Source organism: Camponotus floridanus, unplaced genomic scaffold, assembly GCF_003227725.1.
Source record: "Camponotus floridanus strain SB8 unplaced genomic scaffold, Cflo_v7.5 scaffold580, whole genome shotgun sequence".
Lineage (NCBI taxonomy): Eukaryota > Metazoa > Arthropoda > Insecta > Hymenoptera > Formicidae > Camponotus > Camponotus floridanus.
Window position 1 is genome coordinate 1 of NW_020229748.1, and position 12154 is coordinate 12154.

The window sequence follows — 12154 nt, forward strand, 5'->3', positions numbered from 1 at the left end:
ATGTCCCGGAGATCAACACTGTCGCGTAATGCGGGTACGATGATTCCCGTTCCACGTTCCTTTCTGCGGGATAACAGAGCACGACCAACTTCCCACTCGAACATGCATGTCTTTCGATTGCACGTTATCACCGCTCTCTTTCATAATATCCGCGGTAACTTGATGTGACATCCCTCGCGCATGGGATTGTACTTGTTAATATTTACAGTCAGTTCAGTATTCGCGACAAACCACCGCTATCGGTTCCTGAACTTTTTCCAGAGACGCTAGGGTAACTCGATAACGCGCTTTCGTACACTCGCCGTAAATCGAAGTGCGAAAGAGTTCATGGTTCTCTTATTCACATTTATTCGCATGTTTATCGCCGCCAAATTACCATTGAATATTGTGTTCACTTGTTACACTGCTGTGTTTTTCTAGAGCGTCCTGCACATGTTCCAACACATGTCTTTAGCTTCATCGAGAAATTGGCGCAGTTCGATGTGATTATAATTATCACCGCACCAGTCGATACGCGACTCTCGAACGCGGTATCGATCTCTCGCCAAACGAGTCTTTCCGCGTTATTGTCATCCGCTGTAATTACCACTACTGGGAATAAATCGTCTCTGCAATCGAGTTTTTGCACTTTCGAGTCGCGCGATTTTAGTTGCCAGAGATTGTCTATTCTGATCGAGAGTCGCGGACGCTTAATACGACTGCGTTCTTCGAGCTCTTTGATCAATTCCTCGCAATGCTGCCAGCCATGCAAAATACTCGCCCAAATGGCAATTTGGCGAGATCGCTCCATCAGATCGCCTTCAGTCTGCTCGATGTTTCTATTTTTTTCTGTTTTTTACAATATGTACAGGATTCTATTTCTACGGAGCATTGCACGTAACTTTTGCACACGATAAACAATACCGTTCGCTATCTTGAACATGAAATCGCGCAAAAAATCTTTCTGAAAAACACACTATACTTTCTGAGAGAACACTACTTTTGCTACCGACGCGTCGATGCATTTTCAAATGATTACTATGATCTGCCGCGCTTCGATCCTTCTTATATTCGACCAACAAGCTTTCAGAACTGTCGGGACACGAAAAGAAAATTTTCTTGCAAAAATGGGATACTATAAAAAAAACTGGAATTATCTATATTAGGGTGTACCTCGAGAGTACAAAGCAGCCGAACATCGGTGCTATTAAAATTTTTCCTTAAAAATACAATAAATGCAAAATAAAATAAAATAAAATACAATAAAATGCAATAAAATAAATAAAAGAACAAAAAAAAAGGATTAGGCCCAAATCCTTTCAAAATACAATAAAATGCAATAAATAAAATAATAAAGAACAAAAAAAGGATTAGGCCCAAAATCCTTTTCAAAATACAATAAAATACAATAAAATGCAATAAAATAAAATAAAATACAATAAATGCAATAAAATAAAATAAAATACAATAAAATGCAATAAAATAAAATAAAATACAATAAAATGCAATAAAATAAAATAAAATACAATAAAATGCAAAAAAAAATAAAAAAAGAACAAAAAAAAATAATTAAATAAAAAAAATAAAAAAGGATTAGGCTCAAAATCCTTTTCAAAAGAACCGTTCTTTTGTCTTTGTTTATGGTTGTCATTCAACGTGAGTCCCCCCCGCAACCCGCGTGACGTTATTACCCCGTTCCACTGAGATCCCCTCGCACCTCACCTCCTTGAGAGGACCTGAGTTAGAACGGCCCTATAATCTACTTAAGCTCATACAGCACAGAAAAGTTGCAAGACATTGCAGAATATTTTCGTTTTTGAACATTGCATTATTGCAAACTTTGCTATATTATTATTGTAAATTATGGCAATATTAAGATATTCTTTTTAATGTCGCAACGAAATAATATATAATGACAACAAACATATGGTTACATTCAATGTAATGTGCAACGAAACGTCGTGGTTACATTGCAATGTAATGTGTTGAAAAGAATACACATTATTGCAACCATCTAGTATATTTGATATTTTCTAATAATATTTTCATGGAATATTTTTGTTTTATGATAGATATCTCGGAAGCTTGTAAAAACTTATAAAATATAATTGATTGATGTTCTATGTTCTTCAAACTAGAACTCTAAAATGTGTTTATTAAGGGTTTATTAACCAATGTTTATTAGTGTTTTTATATATTAAATTTTTATCTCAATAATCTATACACACCATCTTATATACACTCGGAAATAAGAATATTTTATGTATAAATAGATTTTTTATCCATCTTTCTCTCTCTCTCTCTCCCTCTCCCCCTAATTTCAAATAATCTGTTTAATATTCTGAATCCCAATCCAAAATATTTTAAATTAACTTAATTATTTTAAATCAGAAATTAAATTGACTTAACAAGAAAAGAAATATACTTTGGATTTTATGTTAGTACCAGCCTTTATAAGCTTTATATCCATTTCATATGAAAAATTGAATAAGTATTAGTTAAATTTGGTTTCGCCGCATAGCGAAGGAAACACCACATATTATTACATATTTTCGCTATTTTAAAATGTGTTGCAACAGTACTAAAATAAAGCAATGTCTATTGTAAATAATGTCTTTGCAATATTTCTATATCTATTATAAAATAATATTTGCAATATTTCTATATTCTAATATTTCATACTGCAATGTGCAATGTTGTAACAAGCAATGTTACTGCAAACTCTCTCTTGTACGCAAGAGAAAGAGAGAGAGAAGGTTCTAATTTAAATTTAAATAGTACAATATAAATTATACAGGATAGTCCATTTAAGTAAGGTTACGTAAATATTTTTCAAATTTGATGATGCAAAAAAATATTTGTTATATAATGTGAATGGTTTCGAAGACTGATATCCGACAAGAATATTTTCCAAAGTCATGTTTTTTGGAGTTTTCAAGGTCATTTTGATGTTTTTTTTACAATTATATTTTTTATTACATCGTGTAGCTGATCAGTAAATGTGTTCAAAACATGCGTAATAACGTGACTTCGAAAAATGACCTCGATTTCCAAAAATTAAAGTTTACGTGCAATTATGTCTATCAAGATCGCAGGTTTTGGCCAAGACGTAACAATCGAAGCCTATAAATATAAAATAAACATATTTACTATTACAATACTGGTAATCTATGACCGGTTTAAATATTTTTTTCATTTTTAATTTGTTAGAATATCTACGTGTACAAACTTGCATAATTCAACGCAAAAAAAGATTAATATGATATTCATTTGGATAAAAGTGATTAGTGTTTAAGGAAACAATTCGAATGTTACAAAGTTAGAGCTCTGCTGATATTAATTCTGAAAATATCAAAGATTATTATAATCGGTTATTGCTCGTTTCAGACAGTCGTAGAGGATATCATTTGGACATCTACGAAAATATTAACTTAAAAAGAAAGTGAATGCTGCCATATACATTTCATGATAAGCCTTCTAAATATTATTAGTGCATAAATATTTTTTATTGCACTAATAATACATTTATAGGTTTAGGTCTCTCAAAGCCTACTATCTCGACATAAATTTTATGTAAAATTTTCAAGGTCATGTTATTACAATGTCTGAACATATTTTTTATCATCTACACAATGCAATAAAAAAATTATATTATATTGCAAAAAACATCAATGACCTTGAAACTCCGAAAAAAAATGACCTTCCTGAACCAAAAAAAACTTTTGTCAATATTGTTTTTGACCATTTAATTATATAAAAAATATTTTTTGTATTATATACAATTCGAAGAGATTATTAGGTGGCTTACAAAATGACCATGCTGTATTATCATACTATATCATATACAGGGTGTCAATTAAGTCCCGGGACGGCTGAATATTTTCTCATGTAAGGTATTTTTGAAAAAGGTCAAGGTCATTTCTGAAGTAATTTTCAACGAGGAATTCAACGGTGACCTTCAATTTGACCTTGAGCTTGACCTTCAAGGTTTTGAAGGTCAAAGTGTTTTTTTTAAATAGGAACCCCTATTTTTGATTGTATATTCTTATAGCTGACCTCGAGAGCTTTCCAAAACACTATAATAAAATATTTTTCCCTCAATTTATCGAGTTATGATGCTTCAAATCATTTCTTAATTTTACATAAACCGTAAAATATCTTGTAAAATATTCACTTTTCGATTATTTTACCTTAATACTTTTATGTACAAAATAATGAGAGGAATCAATTGGCGTAAAGAAAACATATAGTTGTTTTTAAGAAAAAATATGTAATTTGCAATTAACAATTCCATATTTTTTCTTAAAAACAACTATATTTTTCTTTACGCCAATTGATTCCTCTCTATTTTGTACATAAAAGTATTAAGGTAAAAAATCGAAAAGTGAATATTTTACAAGATATTTTACGGTTTATGTAAAATTAAGAAATGATTTGAAGCATCATAACTCGATAAATGCTTGAGAGAAAAAATTTTTATTATAGTGTTTTGGAAAGCTCTCGAGGTCAGCTATAAGAATATACAATCAAAAATAGGGGTTCCTATTTAAAAAAAACCACTTTGACCTTCAAATAACCTTGAAGGTCAAGCTCAAGGTCAAATTTGAAGGTCACCGTTGAATTCCTCGTTGAAAATTACTTCAGAAATGACCTTGACCTTTTTTCAAAAATACCTTACATGAGAAAATATTCAGCCGTCCCCGGGACTTAATTGACAACCCTGTATATATATATATTATATATACTATAATATTAATATATATAATACAGGGTGATCCCGAAAAACCTTCCATCTGTAAAATGACGTACACCATTCTAGAGACAATTTTTTTCCTGACACCATTCTAAGTACAATTTTTTTCTTTACCAAAATTTGATTTGACGCGTAGTTTTTTGAGTTATAGCAAAATAGTTAGTAAATCACGCGTCGGGTACAGAAGGCAGGCAGAAGCGGCTCGGTGCGCCGCGAGGCGCGGGCGCAGCTGATCGCCCGACGGGTGATTACCACTGCATGAGTCACTAACTATTTTATTTTATACATAAAATTATGCTTTAAATATAAAATTTTGGTTAAAGAAGAAAATGTATTAGAATTACATCAGGAATACGTGTTCCTTAAAAATAACGTTAATTATTAAAAAGTTATTCCGGATCGGCTGGCCGTCGAAAGCTGTAATCAGTTGATTGCTACACGCGATGTGTGTATGACGGAGTGTGTGCGTAAAAGAGAGAAAGAGAGAGAGAAAAAAGTGTATGCGTACGTGCGTGCGTGTGTGCGAATGTCTGTCTCTCTTACCCTCCCTCCCTCCCTCTCTCCCTCTCCCTCCCCCCCTCTCTCTCTGTACCGCATGGAGGTTGCTCAGATTTATACTTCTTGTATGTGTCTGTGTGTGTGTCATCTACATACACCTCCATATACACACACAGCATAGAGGTTTGGAGGCAAAAATATTACGGGAGTGACGAGGGGGTCCTTATCTTTGCTGTGATATACACCAACCGACACCCACACACCTACACCTACGCCTACACACACACGCGCGCGCGCGCACACACACACACACACACGCACACGCGCGCGCACACACACACACACACACACACACACACACACACACACCGAGGTATAAATCCGACCGAGTCTCATAACTTGAGATCTAACAAAAGAATACTTAATTATAGTGTTTTGGGAAGCTCTTAAAATAAACTATAAGAATATGTAACAAAAAATAGAGTTCCATTTAGAAAAACTTGACCTTCATATGATCTTGAATCTTCATCCAAGATCAAATTTTTATCATCATTAGGTACATTTTATTTAGACCTACAATTTTGTTCCTTACATATTTTCATTATAGTTGATCGTTTTCGAGATATTTTAACGTTCCGTGACTTTTTGAAGACTCTGTATATCATTATATATATAATTACAGACAATGGTGCAATATGTTTGTAAAATTTGTTCATTATTACCTAGCAAACACAGAATATTACAGCAATATTACAGCAATATTGCGGCAATATTATAATATTGCAGCAATGTTATGGCAATATTACAACATTGCAGCAATGTTACCTGCAATATTCTGTGTTTACTGGGTAATAATAAAATTTGAATTTTTAACGATAACAATTAAGTCATCACATGCAAAATTGAGAATGCTAATATGTTTATGCTTTTTCACTTTTAGCTAAAAAAAAAACGACTAGCTATGTGGATCTCTTAATAGCGGCGTCTCAAGAAGGACTTCTCACTGATTTAGATATCAAAGAGGAAGTTGATACTTTTATGTTTGAAGTATGTATTTGTAAGATTTTTAAAATTTTTTATTTACACATTACATATCTAAACACATAAAATGTAATGTGATTATAGGGTCATGAGACTACAGCGATGGGTATAACATTTGCTTTATTATTATTAGCTGAACACAAAGATATCCAGGTACTTTTTTGTTGATATATATTTATAATGATGATGTATGATTTTTATTCAAACTACTACAGATATCTAATTTTGTTGTAATGTATGTTTCTATATACATATGTGCGTGTGCATGCGTGCGTGCGTGCGTGCGTGGGTGTGTGTGTGCGTGTATGTGTGCGCGTGCGCGTGTGTACAGGGTGTCCCATTTTAAAAAACGTATTTCGACAATTCTTCAACGATGCGTTTCCAGCAAAGATGTTTCAAACAAAAGTTGTATAGTTTCAAGGGGGACGTAAGATGGTGTCATTAATTTCACTTTGAATAGTTACTTGAAGGTCATGTGAAAGTCCTTCAATTTTTTAAATGAAACCGCCTATATTTTATTACATATTGCTGTAGCTTATCTCGAGAACTTTCCAAAACACTATAATGAAGTGTTTTTCATTAAATACTTTCCGAGTTATGAGGCTTGAAGTAATTTCTTAATTTTATATAAACCGTAAAATAATAAATTGCAAATTACATATTTTTTCTCCGAAACAATTATGTGTTTTTTTTACACCAATCAATTTCTTACATCATTTTATGCATAAAAGTATTAAGGAAAGATAATCGAAAAATGAATATTTTACAAGATATTTTACAGTTTATGTAAAATTAAGAAATGATTTCAAGCATAACTCGGAAAATACTTTATAGTATAACTAATAATTATAACTTTATACAACTAACTTTATAGAAAACTAATTTATAGTGTTTTGGAAAGCTCTCGAAGTCAGACAAGTCTACAAAAATATGAAATAAAAAATGTGTTCCATTTAAGAAATTAAAGGTGACCTTCATGTGACCTTCAAATAATTCTTCAAGGTCAAACCAATCATACTCTCTTATAGCCTCCTCAAAACCATACAACTTTTCTCTGAAACATTTTTGTCTTAAATTTATAGATTTTGAGATATTTTAGTGCGTAGATTAAAATGGCTTTTCAAAAAAACTGAAAAATTAAAATAAATCTCTCTTTCTAAAATAAATACAAAGAATTTATTAAAATTTATTAATCAAATTTATTAGAATTTATTAATAATTTATTTGTATTTAGGTGTATAAAAATCAGAATATTATTAATATATTTTAACTATTATTATGCAGAAACGCGTTAGAATTGAAGTCCGTGATACAAGAGAGTGGAGGAAAACTTACTATGAGTTCATTGCAAAATTTATTATATTTAGATAGATGTTTAAAAGAAACACTACGTTTATATCCTAGTGTGTTTCTTATATCACGAAAGGCAACGGAGGATATAAAATTACGTAATTAATTACTTTTTTGTTGCATATATATCTTTGAACATATCACACTATATTATTAAATATAAAATATATAAATGTTTAATTACTTTAATATTTTAAAGTAAACATTATTTACATATTATGTACATTTTTTTATTTTTCAATAGAATTATTATTTTTATTAAATCATATCTAATCTTATAAGATATAATCCTTTTTTAGACCTTTTTTAGAGTCATATATGGTCCCTGCTGGAACGACTGTACATCTTAATATTTATGGAGTTCACAGAGATCCTAATTTTTGGTCAAATCCAGAAATATTCGATCCGGATAGATTTTTGCCCGAAAAGGTCCAAAAGCGTCATCCTTATTCTTATTTACCATTTAGCGCAGGACTACGGAATTGTATAGGTAAATTATTTAATTTTTTCTTTTTTTTTTATCAATAGTTTTCGATACAATTTCGAATTATAGGACAACGATTCGGTTTGTTGGAAATGAAGACCATAATAGCTTCTTTGGTGGGTAATTTTTATTTAGAACTTGTTGATTATTTAAAGGATCTCGAAATGAAAACTGCTCTAGTACTTCGTCCTTCTCATCCGGTTCGTATAAGATTTGTTCCAATTGAATGCGAACAATTGGAAACATTTGAAACAAATACAAGCAGGACAGACGTAAGAAATTGATGTATTGCAAAAGTGGAAGAAAATTTTATCCATGTATTTTAGCCATGTAATTATTTTGAATATTGTGAACAATATACACATTATACATAGACATATATATGTACATATATACATACATACATATACAGGGTCTACCAAAAGTGTGGAAACCCCTAAATATCTCGGAAAATATACGTTTTACAGAAAAGTGTTTCCAACAAAAGTTGTAGGGTTTAAGAAGATCTATATACTGATTCTATCAGTTTGACCTTGGATGGCGTCGTCAAGGTCAGGTCAAGGTCACATTGACTTTTTTAAATGACACCCCCTACATTTGATTGCATATTCTTATAGCTTAATTCAAGAGCTTTCCAAAACACTATAATAATGTTCATTTTTATTAAGTACTTTGCGAGTTATGAGGGTTGAAATAATTTCTTAATTTTACATAAACCATAAAATATCTAGTAAACCATTCATTTTTCGATTATCTTACCTTCATACTTTTATGTACAAAATAATGAAAGGAATCAATTGGTGTAAAGAAAACATACAGTTGTTTTTAAGAAAAAATATGGAATTGTTAATTGCAAATTACATATTTTTTCTTAGAAACAACTATGTGTTTTCTTTACACCAATTTATTCCTCTCATTAATTTGTACATAAAAGTATGAAGGTAAGATAATCGAAAAATGAATGGTTTACTAGATATTTTATGGTTTATGTAAAATTAAGAAATTATTTCAACCCTCATAACTCGCAAAGTACTTAATAAAAATGAACATTATTATAGTGTTTTGGAAAGCTCTTGAATTAAGCTATAAGAATATGCAATCAAATGTAGGGGGTGTCATTTAAAAAAGTCAATGTGACCTTGACCTGACCTTGACGACGCCATCCAAGGTCAAACTGATAGAATCAGTATATAGATCTTCTTAAACCCTACAACTTTTGTTGGAAACACTTTTCTGTAAAACGTATATTTTCCGAGATATTTAGGGGTTTCCACACTTTTGGTAGACCCTGTATATGTATGTATGTATATATGTACATATATATGTCTATGTATAATGTGTATATTGTTCACAATATTCAAAATAATTACATGGCTAAAATACATGGATAAAATTTTCTTCCACTTTTGCAATACATCAATTTCTTACGTCTGTCCTGCTTGTATTTGTTTCAAATGTTTCCAATTGTTCGCATTCAATTGGAACAAATCTTATACGAACCGGATGAGAAGGACGAAGTACTAGAGCAGTTTTCATTTCGAGATCCTTTAAATAATCAACAAGTTCTAAATAAAAATTACCCACCAAAGAAGCTATTATGGTCTTCATTTCCAACAAACCGAATCGTTGTCCTATAATTCGAAATTGTATCGAAAACTATTGATAAAAAAAAAAAGAAAAAATTAAATAATTTACCTATACAATTCCGTAGTCCTGCGCTAAATGGTAAATAAGAATAAGGATGACGCTTTTGGACCTTTTCGGGCAAAAATCTATCCGGATCGAATATTTCTGGATTTGACCAAAAATTAGGATCTCTGTGAACTCCATAAATATTAAGATGTACAGTCGTTCCAGCAGGGACCATATATGACTCTAAAAAAGGTCTAAAAAAGGATTATATCTTATAAGATTAGATATGATTTAATAAAAATAATAATTCTATTGAAAAATAAAAAAATGTACATAATATGTAAATAATGTTTACTTTAAAATATTAAAGTAATTAAACATTTATATATTTTATATTTAATAATATAGTGTGATATGTTCAAAGATATATATGCAACAAAAAAGTAATTAATTACGTAATTTTATATCCTCCGTTGCCTTTCGTGATATAAGAAACACACTAGGATATAAACGTAGTGTTTCTTTTAAACATCTATCTAAATATAATAAATTTTGCAATGAACTCATAGTAAGTTTTCCTCCACTCTCTTGTATCACGGACTTCAATTCTAACGCGTTTCTGCATAATAATAGTTAAAATATATTAATAATATTCTGATTTTTATACACCTAAATACAAATAAATTATTAATAAATTCTAATAAATTTGATTAATAAATTTTAATAAATTCTTTGTATTTATTTTAGAAAGAGAGATTTATTTTAATTTTTCAGTTTTTTTGAAAAGCCATTTTAATCTACGCACTAAAATATCTCAAAATCTATAAATTTAAGACAAAAATGTTTCAGAGAAAAGTTGTATGGTTTTGAGGAGGCTATAAGAGAGTATGATTGGTTTGACCTTGAAGAATTATTTGAAGGTCACATGAAGGTCACCTTTAATTTCTTAAATGGAACACATTTTTTATTTCATATTTTTGTAGACTTGTCTGACTTCGAGAGCTTTCCAAAACACTATAAATTAGTTTTCTATAAAGTTAGTTGTATAAAGTTATAATTATTAGTTATACTATAAAGTATTTTCCGAGTTATGCTTGAAATCATTTCTTAATTTTACATAAACTGTAAAATATCTTGTAAAATATTCATTTTTCGATTATCTTTCCTTAATACTTTTATGCATAAAATGATGTAAGAAATTGATTGGTGTAAAAAAAACACATAATTGTTTCGGAGAAAAAATATGTAATTTGCAATTTATTATTTTACGGTTTATATAAAATTAAGAAATTACTTCAAGCCTCATAACTCGGAAAGTATTTAATGAAAAACACTTCATTATAGTGTTTTGGAAAGTTCTCGAGATAAGCTACAGCAATATGTAATAAAATATAGGCGGTTTCATTTAAAAAATTGAAGGACTTTCACATGACCTTCAAGTAACTATTCAAAGTGAAATTAATGACACCATCTTACGTCCCCCTTGAAACTATACAACTTTTGTTTGAAACATCTTTGCTGGAAACGCATCGTTGAAGAATTGTCGAAATACGTTTTTTAAAATGGGACACCCTGTACACACGCGCACGCGCACACATACACGCACACACACACCCACGCACGCACGCACGCACGCATGCACACGCACATATGTATATAGAAACATACATTACAACAAAAATTAGATATCTGTAGTAGTTTGAATAAAAATCATACATCATCATTATAAATATATATCAACAAAAAAGTACCTGGATATCTTTGTGTTCAGCTAATAATAATAAAGCAAATGTTATACCCATCGCTGTAGTCTCATGACCCTATAATCACATTACATTTTATGTGTTTAGATATGTAATGTGTAAATAAAAAATTTTAAAAATCTTACAAATACATACTTCAAACATAAAAGTATCAACTTCCTCTTTGATATCTAAATCAGTGAGAAGTCCTTCTTGAGACGCCGCTATTAAGAGATCCAACATAGCTAGTCGTTTTTTTTTTAGCTAAAAGTGAAAAAGCATAAACATATTAGCATTCTCAATTTTGCATGTGATGACTTAATTGTTATCGTTAAAAATTCAAATTTTATTATTACCCAGTAAACACAGAATATTGCAGGTAACATTGCTGCAATGTTGTAATATTGCCATAACATTGCTGCAATATTATAATATTGCCGCAATATTGCTGTAATATTGCTGTAATATTCTGTGTTTGCTAGGTAATAATGAACAAATTTTACAAACATATTGCACCATTGTCTGTAATTATATATATAATGATATACAGAGTCTTCAAAAAGTCACGGAACGTTAAAATATCTCGAAAACGATCAACTATAATGAAAAATATGTAAGGAACAAAATTGTAGGTCTAAATAAAATGTACCTAATGATGATAAAAATTTGATCTTG

General features: G+C 30.4%; 1 protein-coding gene across 1 annotated transcript; it reads left to right on the forward strand.

Annotated features, from left to right (window-relative positions):
* Positions 1-6170: 6170 nt before the first annotated feature.
* Positions 6171-8421, forward strand: LOC112639337 (cytochrome P450 4C1-like; the record flags this gene model as incomplete). Its single annotated transcript, XM_025412886.1, has 6 exons — positions 6171-6277; positions 6356-6434; positions 6657-6663; positions 7556-7719; positions 7932-8111; positions 8175-8421. Coding segments are annotated over 6 exons (752 nt in total), but the record flags the coding sequence as incomplete, so codon positions are not given.
* Between the last annotated feature and the right edge of the window lie 3733 nt (positions 8422-12154).